General features: G+C 40.5%; 1 protein-coding gene across 3 annotated transcripts in view; it reads left to right on the top strand.

Annotated features, from left to right (window-relative positions):
• KPNA6 (karyopherin subunit alpha 6) overlaps positions 1-22,435 on the top strand; it is a 66,219-nt gene that overhangs the window by 17,766 nt on the left and 26,018 nt on the right. For 2 of the 3 annotated variants that reach the window (XM_047870662.1, XM_047870664.1), the window contains exon 1: positions 11,995-12,086. The exons of the other annotated variant lie outside the window; for it this stretch is intronic. In XM_047870662.1, the coding sequence (XP_047726618.1) occupies positions 12,068-12,086 (19 nt within the window). In that variant the 5' untranslated portion in view covers positions 11,995-12,067. Of the gene's footprint in view, positions 1-11,994; positions 12,087-22,435 lie in introns of those variants that run through there. 3 annotated transcript variants of the gene reach the window in all.

The raw sequence follows: 22,435 nt of genomic DNA, 5'->3' as shown, positions 1-22,435 counted from the left end.
TTTAGCCTTAGGAGCTAAGCAAATCATTACTAAATTATTACCAGTTAAATTTGAATTTCCTTGGAAAAATCTTGAATTTTCCTTCTATGGAGGTTAAACATTGACTTTGGGATATTTCAAAGATCTTTCAAAAGGGAGATCTTGGCTTTTACTCTGGATTTAGTAGATAAAACCTTTTCATCATGGGTAGAGACTTTGGAAAGCATTCTGGGCTGAACTCAAGAAGATGGCTTCACATCTAGCAGTGAGGGCACAGATGTATGATTTTCTTGGCAGGAGCATCATGATCCTTGTCTGCTTTGGGGAGTCTGACAGAGGTCTCCTAGTGGGACACAGAAGTAAGAAACTTGACACAGGAAATGAACTTGTTGTATACTGCAGCAGTTTCTTGGTTTAATAGATTGGTTTAATCATAAAAATCATTAACTTTGAAGGCATCGCAATTAAAGATAAATTCATTAAGAAAGAACTTGTGTGGATCACTGGTTTATTTTTATTATCCTCATGTGCTAGGTATTATATTTAATGCCTAAATTATATACAGGTGTCCATTTGCAAAAGAATAAAGTTGGACCCCTCTGCCTTACACCATATACAAAATTAACTCAGTGGATCAAAGACAAATGTAAAGGGTCAAAGCCATAAAACTCTTTTAAGAAATTGGGAGTAAATCATGACCTTGGCTTAGACAGTAGTTTCTTAGATATGACGTCAGCAGCACCAGCAACCAAAAAAGGAAAAGTCAAAATTTTAAACTTTTGTGTTTTAAAAGTCACCATCACGGATAATGAAAATTATGTAAGTGTTTGCTCATTGCTTTGTTTTGGCTGCCAAGCAGCTGACATGTCAAAATTCAGATCAATTTTAATAATGGATTCTTTGGGTCATCCTTGTCTGTATTCATCGCTTCTGTTTTTTATACAAATTGGTATATTTCTATCCCAGATTTTTGTTTTTGTATTTTTATTTTGTTGAATTTATTGTAAACCACTTTGGATCCTTTGGAAAACTGAAGTTTAAGATGTTGAATGGAACATTTGAGAGCATGTTCGTGGTGTGCATTGTGCCATGGATTCTTGCTCTCAGAGATTTAATAGTTTAGAAGTGAAAGGTGGTGGGTTGTAATGTACAACAGTGTCATTGGAAGTTGTCAGTTGGAACCATTTTGGGGTAACGACTCACAGATAAACAAAGCTGGATACTAGTTAATGTGACAAGGACAGATTTTAATCATTAACATACTATTGCAACAGGGAAAAGTGTGAATTAAATTCAACCTCGATTTGTACAGGGGTAACTGGGCATTTTGAAGGGAGGATGAGAGAATAGAGGGGGCAGAGAAAGGGGGCTCAGAAGAGTCAGGGAAGTGAAAAATTACAAAATGTGAGAAAGAGGGGTTGGCCTATCTGAAACCCATCTGGGTTTGCTAACTGGTGCTTACTGACATTAGACTCCTACCCTCCCACAGCCTGGGAGACAGGGGCCCTGTTTTCAGGTGTTGGTGGAACAAACAGTAAACTCTTTTTGCAGCCTTGAGATTTTCTTAAGCAGGCACTTTAAGGGCAGGGGGCTAGGGTCATCCTAGGAACCATGAGTGTTTTGTTCAACTGTTATTAGGCCATGGTTGAGAAAAGTTTCAAAGGAGGCTGGATAGAGTTTGGTTAAGGAGAGACTCTAGCACAGGTAAAAATCTGTTTATCTGTTGAAGCTTGGGGAGGAGGAAGTTCATGGCTGACTCTAAAGCCAGGTGAATGGTAATGGCGTTAACTGAACTAGGGAAGATACGAGAAGTAACTGGCTTAAAGAGAGGGTGAGGTGGAGATATAGCCAGTAGGCATTTGGAAATACACTTTCAGGCAGGAGGCTGAGACAGTAGGGATTTGGTTCTTGGTATAAAAATGGAGGTTGAAGGGGCACCTGGGTGGCTCAGTCAGTTGAGCGTCCTACTTCAGCTCAGGTCATGATCTCACAGTTCATCAGTTTGAGCCCCGCATAGGTCTCTGTGTTGACAGCTCAGAGCATGGAGCCTGCTTCGGATTCTGTGTCTCCCTCTCTCTCTACCCCTTCCCCGTTCATGTGCGTGCTCGCTCTCTCTCTCTCTCTCTCTCTCTCTCTCTTTCAAAAATAAACATTAGAAAAAAATTTTTTTTAAAAAGTGGAGGTTGAAGCTGGGGAAGATTACTTGTGGGAGCTGCTCCTGCTGTGATGAGGACCAAAGGTAGAACTTTGATGCACACTGAGAGTGAGAGATGGGCATTGAAGAGGAACACAGTATGAAACCTGAGGATTGGTAGGAAAGGTAGAACTGGGATAGGGTGGAGCTGTCAGAATCATGGGTAGAGTTTCGAGAAGGCAAAGGTGATCATCAGTGGCAAATTAGAAAGTCAAACAGAATCAACATTGACAAGGTCACTGGATTTAGTAGTCTAAAATTTTTTCTGAAGCGTGTGTCTTTTTTTTAATAGCTTCATTTTTTGACTGAGGTGAACAGCATGGTATATTATCCTTTTTTTAAGTTTTTATTTATTTATTTATTTTGAGAGAGACACAGTGCGAGCAGGGGAGGGGCAGAGAGAGAGAATCCCAAGCAGGCTTCGCACTGTCAGCACAGAGCCCTACGTGGTGCTGATCCCACAAACCATGAGACCATAACCTGAGCTTAAACCAAGAATTGGACATTTTAGCCAACTGAGCCACCCAGGTCCCCGTGTCCTGCTGTTTTACAATTTTTTTTTTTTTTTTTTTGCATGGGGCGTAGGGGTGCTGTTTGTTCATTTATGTATAGAGAGAGAGCAGGGGAAAGGAAGAGAGAGAGAGGAGAGAGAATTCTAACCAGGCTTCACTATCAGACCTGAGCCAAAATCAAGAGTCAGAAGCTGACCACCCAGATGCCCCTACAACTCTTTTTTATTCGGCTTTCTGTCAATTCTGGAAGAAACCCTTCTAAAATCTGCCTTTGGGAATTCTGCTCACTCCAGTCACAGAAAATTTCTTTGCTGTACATTTCTTCACCTACTGGTGAACACTTATTATGCAACTCTTACAGCTAAGCCTTGTGTCTGGGGCAGTGTAGGTGTTCAGTAAATATTGAATAAATATTTGAACAGTGACTCATTAACAAATTCTTGTGTATCTATGATAACCATAGATGCTGGAGATACAACAAAGGTCCCTGCCTTTGCGGAACTTAAAACATCCTACAGAAGAGAAGAGACAGACTGTAAATAGTGTAATAAAGGAAATAAAACAGGTGTTCTGACAAAAATAGAGTAGCTTACTTTGGGTTAGGGTAATGAGGAAAGGACCTAGCAATTCTAAGAGCTAGGGAAGAGCATTGTGGGCAGAAAGAAAACAGGAAATGTAAAGACTACACTCGGAAACAGCCTCTAAATACCTAGCAGTGGTCTCTCTGGTTTTATTGTGGTGGCGGATGGAGAGTAAGGGGGAAGAGAGGAAGAGGCAGGTTGTTTTTTAGTAGCCAGGTGAGATATGGTAGTGACTTGGATGGTGTGGGGGTCAGAAATTGATAGATATGTAAATACATTCAAGATACATTTAGAGATAAAACAGACAGGTTTTGTTAAGAGATTAGATGAAAGAGGAGAGAGAAGAGAAGGAATCAAGGATGGCTTTTACTTAGGTTTTGGGTTGAGTAACTTGCAAATGCTGTTGCTGGTAGGGGGGTGAGCAGAAGTTATAAATGGAGCTAGTTTTGGATATCAAAGTAAAGATTTCGATACGTGGTTGAATATATGGGTCTGGAGCTCAAGGGAAAAGGCTGCACTGGGGACATAAATTTGGAAGTTATCATGGGAATGAATGAAATCGCCTAGAAAGAGAGTAAAGATAGAAACCAGTATCTAGATGTAGTGAAGACTGAGAAGACTGGGTGAGGTTGGAAGTGGTGCCAAGAGAGAACCTTCTCCAAGAGAAGGGATTAGTGATTAATATTGAGGGCTTAAGAAGAGAACAGAAATTTCTGTCTGTTAAATATGGCAGTGAGGTTGTTGGTGAACGTGATAAAAGCAGTTTCTGTAGAATAGAAGGAGTAGAAGTCAGGTTTGAAGAGTTAGAAGAATGAACAGCAAGCACACAGATTCAACAATAGTGGTAATACCTGTTTTAATAATGGTCGTTTCATTGTGCTTTATATCTTACACACAAAACACGTAATATTCAAGAAACATGTCAGAACAAAAAGTGAATATAGACTTAGGATATGTAGATGACCTTTTTTAAGTTTATTTACTTTTGAGAGAGAGAGAGTGTGCAAACAGGATAGGGACAGAGAGAGAGGGAGAGTCCCAGAGAGGGCATAGAGCCTGACGCTGGGCTTGAACCCAGGACCCACAGCCTGAGCCAAAGTCAGATGCTTAACCAACTGAGGCACCCAGGAGCCCTGTAGATGACTTTCAGGAGGGATCTGGTTACCATCTTACCAAATTTATGATCATTTAGGCAGCCTACCATTACATGTCTCCTAATGTGATGAGTATGAAACACAAAGCATCGCCTATATGTGTTCTTGCCAAAAAAATATTGTGAACCTGAATCTGTTCTAGCCTCTAGACCTAACTTCCATTTTACAGGAAACACAGGAGATAGGCATAAATTAATGACAAAAAAATGAGAATGTGAGGCATTCGTTAAGACAACTGACCTAGTCTTCACAAAGTCAGTATCACAAGTAAATAAAGGGATTGAGGGAGGGGTGCCTGGGTGGCTCAGTCGGTTGAGCATCCGACTTCAGCTCAGGTCATGATCTTGGGGTTTGTGAGTTTGAGCCCCACATTGGGCTCTGTGCTGACAGCTCAGAGCCTGGAACCTGCTTTAGATTCTGTGTCTCCCTCTCTCTCTGCTCCTGCGCTTGCGCATGCGCATGCACTCTCTCAAAAATAAACATTAAAAAAAAAATTTTTTTTAAAGGATTGAGGGAGAGGATAGGGATTTTGTAGATTAAAAGCGACCAAATGTTGGAATAATGATAATGTAATTTTTTTTTAATTTTTTAAAAATTTACATCCAAGTTAGTATATCATGCAACAGTGATTTCAGGAGTAGATTCCTTAATGTCCCTTACCCATTTAACTCATCCACCCTCCCACAACCCCTCCAGTAATCCTCTTTGTTTTCCATATTTAAGAGTCTCTTATGTTTTGTCTCCCTCCCTGTTTTTATATTAGTTTTGCCTCCCTTCCCTTATGTTCATCTGTTTTGTATCTTAAAGTCCTCATATGAGTGAAGCCATATATTTGTCTTTCTCTGACTGACTAATTTCACTTAGCATAATATCCTCCAGTTCTGTCCACATAGTTGCAAATGGCAAGATTTCATTCTTTTTGATGGCCGAGTAATGAATGCTTCATTGTGTGTATGTGTGTGTACATACACATACACACACACACCACATCTTCTTTATCCATTCATCCATCGATGGACATTTGGACTCTTTCCATACTTTGACTATTGTCAATAGTGCTGCTATAAACATTGGGGTAAATGTGCCCCTTCGAAACAGCATACCTGTATCCCTTGGATAAATGCCTAGTAGTGCAATTGCTGGGTCGTAGGGTAGTTCTATTTTTAATTTTTTGAGGAACCTCCATACTGTTTTCCAGAGTGGCTGCACCAGTTGGCATTCTCACCAGCAGTGCAAAAGAGATCCTCTTTCTCCGCATCCTCGCCAACATCTGTTGTTGCCTGAGTTGTTAATGTTAGCCACTCTGACAGACGTGAGATGGTATCCCATTGTGGTTTTGATTTGTATTTCCCTGATGATGAGTGATGTTGAGCAGTTTTTCATGTGTCGGTTGACCATCTGGATGTCTTCTTTGGAGAAGTGTCTATTCATGTCTTTTGCCCATTTCTTCACTGGATTGTTTGTTTTCTGAGTTTGATAAGTTCTTTAGATTTTGGATACTAACCCTTTATCTGATATGTCATTTGCAAATATTGTCTCCCATTCCGTCAGTTGTTGCCTTTTAGTTTTGCTGATTGTTTCCTTCACTGTGAAGAAGCTTTTTCTTTTGATGAGGTCCCGATGGTTTTTTTTTTGCTTTTGTTTCTCTTGCCTCTGGTGACGTGTTGAGTAAGAAGTTGCTGTGGCCTAGATCAAAGAGGTTTTTGCCTACTTTCTCCTGGAGGATTTTCATGGCTTCCTGTCTTACATTTAGGTCTTTCATCCATTTTGAGTTTATTTTTGTGTATGGTGTAAGAAAGTGGTCCAGGTTCATTTTTCTGCATGTTGCTGTCCCGTTTTCCCAGCACCACTTGCTGAAGAGACTGTCCTTATTCCATTGGATATTCTTCCTGCTTTGTCAAAGATTGGTTGGCCATATGTTTGTGGGTCCATTTCTGGGTTCTCTATTCTGTTCTATCGATCTGAGTGTTTTGCCAATGATAATGTAATTAAAAATATATATTGTTTGAAGCTACATATTGAAGTATATATAGATGAGATGTCAGGAATTTGCTTAAGTGATTCAGGATCTGGGTGTAGATAGAAACAGAGATTAATGGCTACTAGTTGATTATTGGATCTGAGGGATTGCATTGAGATTCACTTTATTTACTCCTCTGTCTACTTTTGTACATATTTGAAATTCTCCATAATAAAATTTAGAAGACTAAATACAGTGGGTGAACCTTGACTGGATTCTGGTTTGGGTTGAAAAAAAGCCAACTAGCTATAACAATCATTTTGAAATAAGAAAAATTGAGTATGGACTAGATAATAGGTGTTTTGATAATTTTCTTAGGTTTGAAATTGTGGTTATGTACGAAGGTCCTTATTATGAGGCACATACTAAAGTAATAAGGGTGAAGTGCCAAGTTGTGCCATTTACAACTTTGGTATGTTCAGTTTGGGGTGCCTGGCTGGCTCAGTCAGAAGAGCATGTGACTCTTGATCTCAGGGTCATGAGCTTGAGCCCCACTTTGGGTGTAGAGATTAAATAAACTTTAAAAAATATAAAACAAAATGTGTATAATATTTGTAAAATATCATTTGTACATCTGATGGAGTAAAACAAATAGGGCATCGTTAAAAAGTATTGAATCTTAGGGGTGCCTGGGTGGCTCAGTTAAGTGTCTGACTTCAGCTCAGGTCGTGATCTTACAGTTCATGAGTTCAAGCCCTGCTTTGGGGTCTGTACTGACAGCAAGGACCCTGCTTTGGATTCTGTCTCCCTCTCTGTCTCCACCTCTCGCCTGCTCATACCCTCTATCTCAAAATGAATGAATAAACATTTAAAAAAACTTTTGAATCTTAAAGGAGAGTTTATAGATGTTTATTATGCTATTTCAATTTTTCAGTGCTTAAATAATTCATAATAAAAAGGGAGCAGAAAAATTATTTTGGTCTTCATGAGAATAGAGAAATGGGGCAGTAGTTTGGATGGGGGGTGGTAAATGAAAAGATGCACTCACAAGTGACTGGCTGCTTCTCAGGATAAAGAATTGCAGGTGGTGTGGCACCTGGCTGGCTCGGTCGGTGGAGCATGTGACTCTTGATCTCTGGACTGTAATTTTCAGCCCCATGTTGGGTGTAGAGATTACTTAAAATAAAATCTTTAGGGGTGCCTGGGTGGCTCAGTTGGTTGAGCCTCTGATTCTTGATTTTGGCTCAGGTCATGATCCCAAGGTTGTGGGGTCAAGCCCCATATCTGGCTCCACACTGTGCATGGAGTCTGCTTAAGATTCTCTCCCTCTCTCTCTCTCTCTCTGTCTCTCACTCTCTCTCTCTCTGTCTCTCCTCCTCTCTCTCCCCCACCCCACCCCAAAATAAAGAAATAAACATTTTTAAAAATAAATACGGGGTACCTGGGTGGCTCAGTCAGTTAAGCCTCTGACTTTGGCTCAGGTCATTATCTCGTGGTTTGTGGGTTCAAGCCCCATGTTGGGTTCTGTCCTGACCCCTCAGAGCCTGGAACTTGCTTTGGATCCTATGTCTTTCTCTCTCTCTTTCTCTCTCTCGCTCTCTCTCTCTCTCTCTCTCTCTCTCTCTAATATTTATTTATTTTTGAGAAAGAGAGAGAAACAAAGCAAGAGCAGGGGAGGGGCAGAGAGAGAGGGAGATCTCTTTAGACAAACATCTTGGCAGTTTTCAGTTGCTCCCTCTTCGTATGAATACTAATTAAAGAATCGATTGCCAGTAATTCTCAAGTTAAAATGACTGAGTACATAGATCAGTATAGACAGAACCTAGTCTAAAGGCAGGAGCCAAATTGAATAGAAATATATGTGTGTTGGGGGGGTTGGAAAGAATGGAATTCTCAGAGGTTGGATGAAAAGTGGAGGCCTTTAGAATTAGAGGGTCTAGATCCCAGTCCCAGGTTCACAATTTTTTTTTTTTAATTTTTTTTTTCAACGTTTATTTATTTTTGGGACAGAAAGAGACAGAGCATGAACGGGGGAGGGGCAGAGAGAGAGGGAGACACAGAATCAGAAACAGGCTCCAGGCTCTGAGCCATCAGCCCAGAGCCTGACGCGGGGCTCGAACCCACGGACCGTGAGATCGTGACCTGGCTGAAGTCGGACGCCCAACCGACTGCGCCACCCAGGCGCCCCCACAATTTTTTTTAATGTTTGTTTATTTTTGAGAGTGAGAGAGACAGAACATGAGTGGGGGAGGGGCAGAAAGAGAGGGAAACACAGAATCCGAAGCAGGCTCCAGGCTCTGAGCTGTCAGCATAGAGCCCGATATGGGGCTTGAACCCACAGACTGCGAGATCGTGACCTGAGCTGAAGTCTGGCGGCTTCTCCAACTGAGCCACCCAGGCACCCCCCCAGGTTCACAATTTAATAGTTGAATGATCTTGTGTGAGTCCTAACACCTCTGAACCTGGCTCCTTAGCTATTAATTGCTATTTAATTACTGTCCTCAAACCAAGAGTTTAAAACCGCTGATTTCACGCTAGCCCCTGTCAGATTTTGTTTGGCTGGCACAATGTTGTAAAAACTGAGTATGAAGGCAGTCCCTGATGTAATATTAAAACTGTCCTGTAAAACCTGGGATGTGAGCAAATTTGTTTCTTTATCGGAGATAGAGTAACCCCCAACTGAGAATTCTGATGGATTTGCTGCTACCAATAGCTTACCTTTTTGGGAAATGAGAAGAACCTGGAGTTTGCAATCAAATAGGTCAAGGTTGATGGATTAGCTTCCTGGCTTGTTACTTACCCTCTGAGTCTCATTTTTCTCATCTGTAAAATGGATTCTCAAGATTATTGTGAAGATCAGATATTATGTCTACAAAAAGCTTGGCACATTAGCAATTGTTACTAGCCTGCTAAGGCTGTGGACTCTATATCCTGGTATACTCTTATTCCTTTCTTTTCTTTAAATGTTCATTTATTTATTTTTGATAGAGAGTGAGTGTGAGTGGGGTAGGGACAGAGAGAGGAAGAGAGAATCCCAAGCAGGACTTGGCTCAGTCCCATGAACTGTGAGATCATGACCTGAGCCAAAATCAAGATTTGGACGCTTAACTGACTAAGCCACGCAGGCGCCTCTCCTTTCCTTTAAATTAACTGGAATATGGCCGTAGTGGAGTTTTTGTATTTGTTTTTGTTTTGTTTTTTTAATGTTTGTTTATTTTTGAAGGAGAGAGAGTGTGAGCCGGGAAGGGGCAAAGAGAGGGAGAGACACAATTTGAAGCCTGCTGCAGGCTCTGAGCTGTGAGCACAGAGGCCGATGCGGGGCTTGAACTCAGCAGCCATGAGATCATGACCTGAGCTGAAGTCAGAAGCTTAACGGACTGAGTCACCCAGGCGCCCCTGGCCATAGTATTTTAACCCAGGATTGTGTGTGTGTGTGTGTGTATGTGTGTGTGTGTGTGTGTGTGAGAAAGAGAGAGAGAGAGAGAGAGAGAAAGCGAGCACGAGCAAGAGCACGTGCTAGCTTGCATAAGCAAGAGAGAGGCAGAGAGAGAGAGAGAATCCCAAGGAGCCTCTGCACTCTCAGCACAGAGCCTGATGTAGGGCTTGATCCCAGGAACTGTGAGATCATGACCTGAGCTGAAGTTAACTGACTGAGCCACCCAGGGGCCCCCAACCCAGGAATCTTATGTTGATACATATTAGCTAGATAATTCCTAGTGAAAGGTATGAGAGGCCAACTAAAAAAAAGCCATTTTTTTAGCCTAGGGGGAATCAGATTTCTTTCTTGAAGGAAGAGGCCTTAAATTGAGAGATAACCACTTATCTTTTTTATCCCTCTTCCCACTATCATTAAGTAACCTTTAATGCATCATGATGAGTTGTAAAGCTTCCTAATTGTAGCATATGCCCAACAGTGAGTCTGCATGATTTAAAGCCTCAGCTCATCCTTGATGCCCAGGCAGCTACAATGACATTTCTTTAGAAAGCTTCCTTCTGCAGTGATCAGCGGCCACTCAGCTTAACACCAGGGCAAGGGAACTAATTTGAAAGGACTGACTGCTTCGTAGTGTTCCAAGTCCCATCTCCGTTGAAGATTGTCAGGTCATTACCTAGAAAATAATGCTAGTTCCCTTATTTACTAAATATAGCTCTTTTGGGCTTTTTCTAGGCAGATGCCAAGTGATTTCTTGGTAGCTTTTTGAAGTACAGACCGTGAACATAAGGCTTTGATTTGGAAAGTCCTAGAGCCAGCAGGTATACAGGATGTGAGCTTGAAGGTGTAGTAGAATCATTCCCATCCCACACACAGGATAGCTGCCTATATGTAGTATGCCTTTTTCTGAGAACATGTGCATAATTTTAAAGGTGTATGAATCTCAAAAGAGACTCTGGGGGCACCTGGGTGGCTCAGTTAAGCATCCAACTTCGGCCCAGGTGATGATCTAGCAATCCGTGAGTCTGAGCCCCATGTCAGGCTCCAGGCCTGGAGCCTGTTTCAGGTTCTGTGTCTCCCCCTCTCTCTGCCCCTACCCCACTCATGCTCTGTCTCTCTGTCAAAAATAAATAAACATTTTAAAAAATTAAAAAAAGACTCTGATTCTAATCAGTCAGAGCTTATATTATTTTGCTAGGGCTGCCAAAACAAAGTACCACGGCCAAGATGTCTTAAACAACAGGAATTTATTTTTCCACAGTTCTGGAGGCTAGAATTCCGAGATCAAGATGTCAGCAGGGTTGGCTTTTTCCGAGGCCTTTTTCTCTCTTTGGTTTATCAGTGGCTGTCTTCATGTTCACGTGATGTTTTCCCTCTGTGTGCATCTATATCTTAATCTTCTCTTTATAAGGACACTAATCATAATTGGATTAGGGCCTTACCCCAGTATCCTCACTTCTTTAAAAATACCCTGTCTGGGGGTGCCTGGGTGGTTCAGTCGGTTAAGCATCTGAGTTCAGCTCAGGTCATGACCTTGCAGTCCTTGTGTTCAAGCCCCACATTGGGCTCTGTGCTGACAGCTCAGAGCCTAGAACCTGCCTCAGACTCTGTGTCTCCCTCTCTTTTTGCCCCTACCCTGCTCACACTCTGTCTCTCTCTCTCAAGAAAAAAATAAACATTAAAAAAATAAAAAGACCTTGTCCGCCGGAACTTAAAAATATGAGTTGTAGGCAGGGTACAATTCAGGACATAACAGGGTCTGTGCCTGTTTTGTATCATTGCTCGTCCCTTGGTTCCAAACGTTTAGAGAGTACACTGCAACATTAGCCACTTATTTCCTAAGAAATGGGAGGTATAACTTCAGGGACCTATTCACTTTGAGAGAATTCCTTGACTAAGAAAACCCAAAGGCTGTCTAAGACAGTCAGATGCTAGAAAAGGTTATTTGTATTCTGGATTTCTTAAGAATCCAGTAAGGGAGTGCATGATGAAAACAAACCCTTTGCCTGTTGGTCCCTAAATGAGAGCCCAGCATTCCTTTGGTTGCTGATTCCAGATATGCTTCTGTGGTTGTTCCTTCTTCCAATCTAACCTCCCTTGCCTGCCTTCTCCAGTGAAGTCACAAGCAAATATTTGTGATGGTTTCTTGTCACCATGGTGACTAAAGAAGCACATCTTGGTTCTCCTTCCAGCTTTGTTGTCAGCTTTGCTCGAAGGAAGGGACAGATCCCTGGGAGAGCCCAGGCTCAGAGTCATGAAAAACCATGTGTCAGGTAATGGGGGACAGCGGTCCACAGTCCTGCCTTTAGGAATCTGTCCTGTGCCTATTAGTCTCCAGGCACAGGGGTAATCAGTAACCCCAAAGGGAGGCCACTGCATTCGCCTAGAATGTTTTTTTTAAATAATAAATTCACTTGGGACTTGCCAAGTGGGTGTGTAGGCTTGCACATTTTAAGACCCTACCGCCGCAGTTGGTTCACCAAGCTACTTTACAGAATGACGAAGGTGCCTTCTCTGAAGTTTCATTTCCTCAGTTTCTCTAGCTCCAGAATTCAGCTCTTTCTTCAACTTCCATTTTCATTTCTCTTTCACTCAGATTCTCTTAATAGACTCTTCTTCCCCCCCCCCCCCCCATTTATGTACTTCCTTATTCTGTTTCCACCCCCAACATGATTTCCTGGTTGAAGAAGCAGCCCCATCTTCTTAGGAGATTTCTTTTTAAACTCTCATTACAATCCCCCAACCATGCTACAAAGGGGGCAATCTTAGTTGTTCATTCTGTGTGCCTGTAAAACTTATTTTTCACCCCATTAGCAATAAATACTCTTGATAATTTCCAGTTAGAAATTCAGAGAATCAGAAAGGCCTCTAAAGGACTTGTGGGTTAACATAATCAGCTTCACTTTCATCAGGTCTTTAGGTAGTGAGATTGTTTTAAAAATGTAAATATTGGGTAAGGTATGATAAAGCCTCTCTGACCACAGGAAGAGACAGGAATGTGGCATGGAAGGAATACATTTGTTACACTCACAGGTCTCAGAGAGGAAGCCACTGCATGCATGCAGGGTTACAGAAGAAATACATATGTATATATATATACATATGTATATATATTGTCTGTGTGTGTGTGTGTGTGTGTGTGTGTGTGTGTGTGTGTGTGTGTGTTTTGAGAGAGAGAGAGAACACACAAGCAGGGGGAGGGCAGACAGAGGAGGACAAAGGATCCAACATAGGCTCCACACCGACAGCAGCAAGCCCAATGGGTGCCCAAACCCACAAACTGAACCGAACAGTGAGATCATGACCTGAGCCGAAGCTCAACCCTAGCCAGAGACTTTATTAAGGTTTCTGAGGGAAAGTGAAGGCAGGGCAGAGTAAACTGTTTAGGACTGGCAACTTTGAATTAATCCAAAGGATTTTGGTCTGTAGGAGTGGTATCTACTTGCCTACTACCTCACCAAGAGATGATTAAAGTGAAGGAATATTGTCTCCTGGGTGTATAGGCAAGGTAGAGGAGGAGATATGGCTCTGGACTTTGCTGTTAGGCAAGTTGTTACCTTTAGGCATTAGCCATGGGAGGGGCAGTCTGTCCCTGGGTCTGTAAAGGTCCCAAATGCTGAAACATCAAGAACACAATGTAATGGGCACCTGAATGGCTCAGTTGGTCAAGTGTGTCCCCTCTTGGTTTTGGCTCAGGTCATGATCTCACAGTTCATGAGTTTGAGCCCCATGTCAACTTTTTTAAGTGCCAACACTTAAAAAAGAACACAGAAAATAAGAAAATAGAGTTAATATAATTGGCCCTGTAACTGGTGAATGCAAATAGACAAATATGGTATCTAAAAAAACATATATAGAACAGGGATTCGGTGTTAGTTTTAATTGGCAGAGGTATGCTGCAATTATAACTTTGGTAAAGGGGGGCGCCTGGGTGGCTCAGTCGGTTAAGCGTCTGACTTCAGTTCAGGTTATGATCTCACAGTCCGTGGGTTCGAGCCCCACGTCGGGCTCTGTGCTGACAGCTCAGAGCCTGGAGCCTGCTTCAGATTCTGTGTCTCCCTCTCTCTCTGACCCTCCCCTGTTCATGCTCTGTCTCTCTCTGTCTCAAAAATAAAATAAACATTAAAAAAAATTTAAAAAAAAAAACCAAAAAGCTTTGGTAAAGGGGCGCCTTGGTGGCTTAGTTGGTTAAGCATCCGACTTCAGCTCAGGTTATGATCTCACAGTTCATGAGTTCGAGCCCCGCATTGGGCTCTGTGCATCATGACAGCTCAGAGCCTGAAGCCTGCTTTGGATTCTGTGTTTCCCTCTCTCTCTGCCTACCCCCCCTCCCCTGCTTGGACTCTATCTCTCTCTCTTTCTCAAAAAAATAAACATTAAAAAAAATTTTTTTTTAATTTTGGTAAAATATAACTCACCATTTTAGCTTTTTTAAAAAATTTTTTTGTTTTATTTTGAAAGAGCGCACACACAGGAGGGGCAGAGAGAGATAATTCCAAACAGGCTCTCACTGTCAGTGCAGTGACCCTGGGCTCAAAGTCAGCGAACCATGAGATGAAGTCAGACGCTTAGCCAACTGAGCCACCCAGGCGCCCCATTCAATTTTTTTAGATATACAAAAGTGTAGAATTTACAGTCCCACCAGGAATGCACCAGATGCTAATTTCTCCACATCTTTGCCAACACTTGGTATTTTGTTTTCTTTTGTCTTTATTATAGCTATTTATTAGGCATGAAATCAAATCTCATTGTAGTTTTGGGTTTGTTTTTTTTAACGTTTATTTATTTTGGGGAGAAAAAGAGAGCACAGCAGGGGAGGGGCAGAAAGAGAGAGGGAGACACAGAATCAGAAGCAGGCTCCAGGCTCAGCTGTTAGCACAGAGCCTGACGCGGGGCTCGAACTCACAAACAGCAAGATCATGACCTGAGCCAAAAAGTCAGACACTCAACCTTCTGAGCCACCCAGACACCCCTGTAGTTTCTTTTTTTTATTGTATTTTTTTTTTAATGTTTGTTTATTTTTGAGACAGAGACAGAACATGATCAGGGGAGGGGCAGAGAAAGAGGGAGACACAGAATTGGAAGCAGGCTCCAGGCTCCTAGCTGTCAGCACAGAGCCTGTCGTGGAGCTCAGACTCACGGACTGCAAGATCATGAACTGAGCCAAAGTTGGAAGCTTAACCTGTTGAGCCACCCAAGCACCCTTCGTTGTAGTTTTGATTTGCATTTCTCTTAAGACTATGTTGAGCATCTTTCCATATGCATATTAGCCATTTATGTATTTTCTTTAGAGAAATGTATACAAATTATTTGTCCATTTTTAAATTGGGTTGTCTTTTTGTTGTTGAACTGTAGAAATTCTTTGTATATTCTTGGCATTAAACCCTTACCAGATACATGACTTGGAAATAATTTTCCCATGCTGTAAGTTGTCTTTTCACTTTCTTGTTAATGTCTTTTGTTGCTTGTGCTTTTGATGTCCTAGTAAAAGAATGTATTGCCAAATCCAAGGCCATAAATTTTTTTTTCATGTATTATTCTAAGTATTTTATGGTCTTAGCTTATATTTAGGTTGTTGATCCATTTGGAGTTAATTTTTGTGTATGGTGTAAGCCTGGGGTCCAACTTCATTCTTTTAGATATTAGTTGTCCCAGTAATATTTTTTGAAGAGAGTATTCTTATTCCGTTGAATGGACTTGACACTCTTATCAAAATTATTTGGTTGGCCATAGATGTATGAATTTATTTCTACACTCTCAATTTTATTCTATTTATCTGTATGTTTATCCTTATGCTAGTACCACACTATTCTGATTACTGTAGCTTTGTAGGAAGTTATAAAATCAGGAAGTGTGAGTCTTCCAACTTTATTATTTAAGAGTATGTTGTTAGTTTCCACATATTTCTGAATTTCTAGCTTCATTCTGTATGGTCAAATTTATTGAGAATTTATTGAGACTCTTTGTGGCCTAACATGGTCTATTCTGGAGAATGTACCATGTACACTCGAGAAGGTATATTCTGCTATTGTTGGGTGGAGTGTTCTATGTCTTTTTAGGTCTGACTGATTCATAATGTTGTTGAAGTCCTCTGTTTCCTTATTAATCTTCTATTTAAGTATTCTGTTCATTATTGAAAGTGGTGTATGGAAGTCTCCAAGAACTATCGTAGAACTATTTTTCCCTTCACTTCTGACCATGTTTGTTTGCTTCATATATTTTGGGACTCTGTTTTGGTGCATATATGTTTTATAATTATTATATCTTCTTAATGAATTGACCGTTTTGTCAATATATAATGTCGTCCTTGATCTCTCATAAGAGTTTTTGACTTAAGGTTTTTTGTCTGATATTGGTTAGCTATTCCAGCTCTCTTTTGGCTACCATATGTTTGAAATATTTTTTTAAAAATTTTTTTAATGTTTATTTATTTTTGAGACAGAGAGAGACAGAGCATGAACAGGGAGGGTTAGAGAAAGGGAGACACAAGAACCTGAAGCAGGCTCCAGGTTCCAAGCTGTCAGCACAGAGCCCAACGCGGGACTCAAACTCACAGACTGTGAGATCATGACCTGAGCCAAACTCGGATGCTTAACCGACTGAACCACCCAGGTGCCCCGCTTGAAATATTTTTTTCCATCCTATTACTTTAAACCCGTTCGTGTCTTTGGATATGCGGTAAGTCTTTGTAGACAGCATATAATAACTTAAGAGTTTAATCCATTTACACATATTACTCTGATAAGGAAGGACTTCTGGCATTTTATTCTTTGTTTTCTTTAGGTCTTCTACTTTTTTTGTCACCCTCTTCCTCCAATTACTGCCTTTTGTGTTTAGTTTAATTTTATGTAGTGAATGGTTTTGATTCCCTTTTCATTTCCTTTCGTGTTTATTTTTTATTTCTATTTTGTATATGTATTTTTTTTAGATGGTGTGGTTACCATGGGGATTACATTTAACATTCTAAATTTATAGCTATATAGTTTGAATTGGTACCAACTTCAAAAAATCTGTTTCTGTACAGCGCCAATTCCCCCTTTATGTTGTTGCCGTCACACAAAGTACATCTTTACACGTACCCATTATATGCCCAGTAACATACATAAATTTGTGATTAGTTTATACACTTGTTCTTTAAATCATGTAGGAGATAAAAAGCAATTACAAACCAATAATACTGATTTTTATATTTACCCATATAGTTACCTTTATTGGCTTCAAGTTACTGTGTAGTGTCCTTTCATTTCACTTCATTTTCAGTTTAAAGGACTCTCTCTAGCATTTCCTGTGGAGCAGGTCTCATGGTAACACACTCTGTCAGCTTTTGTTTATCTAGAAGTGTCTTAATTTCTCCTTGTTTTTGAAGCACAATTCTGTCAAATGTAGAATTCTTTGGCTTTCTCCCCCCCTTTCAGTTCTTTAAATGTGTCATCCCAATGCCTTCTGGCCTTCATGGTTGCTAATGGGAAATTGGCTTGTATGTGATGAGTCACTTCTCCCTTGCTGCTTTCAAGATTCTCTATGTCTTTGGCTCTCAATAGTTTGATTATGTGACTAGATGTAGATCTGAATTTATCCTCCTTGGGATTCATTGAATATTTTTATGGGTAGATTCATGTTTTACATTGAATTTGGGAGGTTTTCTGGTATTATTTCTTAAATTTTTTCTGTCCCTTTCTTTTCTGTTTCTTTGACTCCCGTAATACTTTTTGGATATGCTTGTTGGAATTCCATGGACTCCATTGGCTCTGTTACTTTTCACTCTTTCCTCTCCTCAGAGTACATAATTTGTGTTCCTGTCTTCAAGTTTGTTGGTCCTCTTGTTTGTTCACGTGTGCTATTGAGTCCCTCTAGTGAATTTTTCATTTTAGTTATTTTTCAACTAACTTTAGTTACTTTTCAACTCCAGAACTGCCTTTTTTTTTTTAAATTAATTAATTTAAGTAATCTCTACACCTAGCATAAGGCTCAAACTCACAACCCCAAGATCAAGAGTCACATGCTCCTCTCAACCAAGCCAACCAGACGCCTTTCAACTCCAGAACCTCTGGTTGATTCTTTCTCTATTTGTTGTTGTTCTCATTTTGTTCTGCATTGCTTTCCTGATTTCCTTTAGTTGTTTGTCTTTTTTTTTTTTTTTTTTTAGTTCTTTGTATTTAAGACAGTTGTTTGAAAGTCTTTGTCTACTATCTCTAGTAGCAGGGATAGTTTCTTGTCTATTTTGTCCCTTCAAATGGGCCATACTTCCCTGTTTATCTCCATTATTGGCTTATTACCTTTAAAGAAGTTTCTTTTTTTTTTTTTTTTTTTTTAACGTTTTTATTTATTTTTGGGACAGAGAGAGACAGAGCATGAACGGGGGAGGGGCAGAGAGAGAGGGAGACACAGAATCCGAAACAGGCTCCAGGCTCCGAGCCATCAGCCCAGAGCCTGACGCGGGGCTCGAACTCACGGACTGCGAGATCGTGACCTGGCTGAAGTCGGACGCTTAACCGACTGCGCCACCCAGGCGCCCCCCTTTAAAGAAGTTTCTTAATGGGAAGACTTTATTTTATATGTACTTACATGTTTACCATTTCTAGTATCCTTCCTTTTGTGAAGATCTGAGTTACCATCTGGCATAATTTTCCTTCTACTTAAATGTAGTATTTCTTTAAAAAAATTTTTTTTAATGTTTATTTATTTTTGAGAGACAATGGGAGTGGGATAGGGGCAGAGAGAGAGGGAGACACAGAATCCAAAGCAGGCCCCAGGCTCCAGGCTCCGAGCTGTCAACACAGAGCCCGACGCAGGGCTCGAACCCACGAGCTGGGAGATCGTGACCTGAGCCGAAGTCAGACGCTCAACCAGCTGAGCCACCCAGGTGCCTCTATTTATTTTCAATTGAGAGAGAGACAGAGTGTGAGTGGGGTAGAGGCAGAGAGAGAGGGAGACACAGAATCCGAAGCAGGCTCCAGGCCCTGAGCTGTCAGCATAGAGCCTGACATGGGGCTCGAACTCACAAACTGTGAGACTATGACACAAGCCCAAGTCGGACACTTAACCAACTGAGCCACCCAGGCACTCCAGCTATAGTATTTCTTCAATGCCTGTCTGCTAGAGACAAAGTCTCAGGTTTTGTTTGAAGAAGTCGATTCCTATTTCATTTTCATTTTTTGAAAGTAATTTCATTGGGTATAGAATTCTAGTTTGACAGGTTTCCTTCAATACAATTTTGTATTTCATTATCTTCTGACTTGCATAGTTTCTTTTTTTTTTTTTTTTAAGTTAATTAATTTTGAAAGAGAGAGAGAGTAGGGGAGGGAGGGGCAGACAGCGAGGGGGAGAGAGAGGATCCTGAGCAGGCTGTACACCGCCAGCATGGAGCCCGAGCCCGATGTGGGGCTTGAACCTGAGCTGAAACCAAGAGTCAGTTGCTTAACCACCTGAGCCACCCAGGCTCCCTGACTTGCATAGCTTCTGACAGGAAGTCAGGTCATTCTTATCTTTGGTCTTCTGCATGTAATGAGTCATTCTAGCTGTTTTTAAGATTTTCGTTATCACTGGTTTTCAGGAATTTGACTATGATGTCCCTTAGTATGATTTTCTTTGTTTTTACCATTCTTAAGGTTTATCATGATTTCTTGGGTTTATGGGATCAAGTTTGGAAATGTTTCACTCTTTGTTTCTTCATAAGTTTTTTGTCAACTTTCCTCACCCCCCACTTTTTCCCCTGTGAATGCAGCTACAGATAAATTAGGCCATTTGATAAACATCGCATGAGCCACTGTGGCATCATTTTTGGTCTGTCTCGATTGATTTTTCTTCTTTCTGTGGGTGTGTCATGTTTTTCTGCTTCTTGGCATATCTACAAGTTTTTAATTGGATTTTTTATGTAATTTTTATTGTCTTTTTTTTTTTTTTTTTTTAAGGATGTAGAGCCTTATAGGCAGTTGTTACATTCTGCCCACTCGATCAGTTGAAGTGTTGTTTGGAAGCTTTGTTAGTAGTCTTGTCTAGGGACTTTCCCCCCCTAAGTTTTATATATTTAAGTAATCTCTACACCCATCCTGGGGCTTGAACTCACGACCCGAAGATCAAGAGTCCCGCACTACTCTGATGGAGGCAGCAAGGCACCCCTCTAAGGATAGTTTGATCTTACTCTTAAGGCATAGCCCTTTTTAGGGTTCACTGTATGACCTGAGTGATCAGTGAGGAATCTCCATTCTGATTCATCAAATGCTTTCCAGCCCTGTGTGAGCTCTGGGAACTGTTGAGTTTACAGCTTCCCCGTTGCTCTTTGCCTGACTCATGAAGCTTCTTCACCTCACACCTGTACATCCTTAGTCTCTATCCCAGATTTAAGGGAACCCCAAGCAGATTTCCTGAGCTTTTTTTTCGTGTATTTTGCTCTTCTCTGGAACTCTGCCTCACAATTTCCAGCTGTCTTAATCTCCTTGATCTCTTTCCTCAACTGGTGAGATTGCTTTGCTCTTTGGTAACCGTCTTCCTGCTCAGTGGTCTAGAACGTGCCTCCAGGCAGAAAGCCAAGGAGATAAGTTAGGGCTCACCCTCTTGGGGATCACAGATTTTCAGTGCCTTGTGTCCAATACCTGAAACAAGTTTACAGCAGGAGGATAAATCCAATCCCTGTTATTCCACCGTGGCTGGAATGGAAGTGATAGCTATATTTGTAATGCCTAACAAAATAAGACAAAAAGGAATTATAAGGAATAATTAAAAAACAACAACAACAACAACAGGAACTGGTGTTCAGACAGACTGTTCTAAATGTATGTACCTCTAATAAAATTGTCATAAAATATATAAAGCAAAATAAAACTACAGGGTGAAATGGATACATTTACTGTTGATAAGTCAAGAAAAAAGTTAGTAAAGTAATAGAAGAGTTGAATAACAAGGTGAACAACTTGATTTAATGGACATATGGTTAATAGAATGCCATGCACAATTATTAAAGAATACAGATTTTTCTCAAGCACACATGGGGCACTTACATAATTTGTATACATATTGAGCCGAAAAAGCAAATCTCGATATAGATGGTTCCTGACTTACTATTATTTTTTAATGTTTGTTTATTTTTGAGAGACAGAGCATGAGGAGGGGAGGGGCAGAGAGAGGGAGATACAGAATCCGAAGCAGGCTGAGCCCGGCGTGGGACTCAAACACGTGAACCATGAGATCACGACCTGAGGTGAAGTCGGATGCTTAACCGACTGAGCCACCCAGGCGCCCCAATGGTTCTTGACTTATGATGGTTCAACTTAACAATTTTTCAACTTTACTATGATATGAAAGCGGAAACACATTCAGTTGAAGCATTACTTTGAATTTTGATCTTTTCTCGGGCTGGTGACATATGGTACAATACTCATTCCCAATCCTGGCCAGCAGCAGTGAGTCACAGCTCCCAGTCAGCCACGTGATCACAAGGGTACACAATTGATAAACTTAAATCATTCTGTACCCATACAACCATTCCTTTTTTCACTTTCAGTGTAGTGTTCAGTAAGTTACATGAGATAGTGAATATGTTACTATAAAATAGGCTTTGTGCTGGATGATTTTGCTTGGCCAACTACAGGCTAAAAGAGTATTCTGAGCACATTTATGGTAGGCTAGGCTGAACTATGATATTCAGTAGGTTACGTGTATTAAATGTATTTTTAACTTAACCAGTATCATCTTAACAGTGGGTTTATCAGGACATAGCCCAATCATAACTCAAGGAAGATCAGTAAATTTAAAAGAATCCTTGAGACTCTGATCACGGTGTGATTAATTATATTAGAAATAAATAACAGAGGGGCGCCTGGGTAACTCAGTCGATTAAGCATCTGACTTACGCTCAGGTCATGATCTGACAGTTCATGTGTTCAAGCCCCATGTCAGGCTCTGTGCTGACAGCTCACAGCCTTGAGCCTGCTTTGAATTCTGTGTCTCCCTCTTTCTCTCTGCCCCTTCCCTGCTCATGCTCTGTCTCTCAAAAATAAATAAATACTAAAAAAAAATTTTTTTAAAGAAATAATAACAGAAAAGTAAGTCCCCAAACATTACTGATTAAAAAAAACACTCATGGTTCAAATAAAACCAAGGGAAATTTGGTATTCAGAAGTGAATTACAATGAAAATATTATTTTGAAGGAAATTAAAAAGACTTTTAGGAAGATAATAAGCAAAATACAAAGTCTGAATATTAATGACTTAGGTACACAGTTTAGAAAGAAATCATACAGTAGAGAGGATTAACAGGCAAAATTTGAATCTTTCAGAAGACTAAGATTAGTCAAATCTTATAAGATTTCTAAAGAATAAAAGAGGATACAAATAATATTAGAAATGAAAAAAAAGAACTACAAGTAACTAAGGAAATTAAAAAGAACATTAACAACTTTATGCACACCATTGAAAAGACAAATTCCTAGAATAACATAACTTACTAAAAGTGACTCTAATAGGATGTCTGACTAGCCTTATAATCATGACATATATTAAATTAGCAGCAAAGACTGTTCTCACAATGAAAATGCCAGATCTAAGTGGTTTTACAGAGGAGTCTTGCCAATTTTTTTTAATTAATTAATTAAAATTTACATCCAAATGAGTTAGCATATAGTGC

This window comes from Prionailurus viverrinus, chromosome C1 (genome assembly GCF_022837055.1).
Source record: "Prionailurus viverrinus isolate Anna chromosome C1, UM_Priviv_1.0, whole genome shotgun sequence".
Taxonomy (NCBI): domain Eukaryota; kingdom Metazoa; phylum Chordata; class Mammalia; order Carnivora; family Felidae; genus Prionailurus; species Prionailurus viverrinus.
Note: the sequence above shows the minus strand (reverse complement) of the source record. Positions and strands in the feature narration are given on the sequence as shown.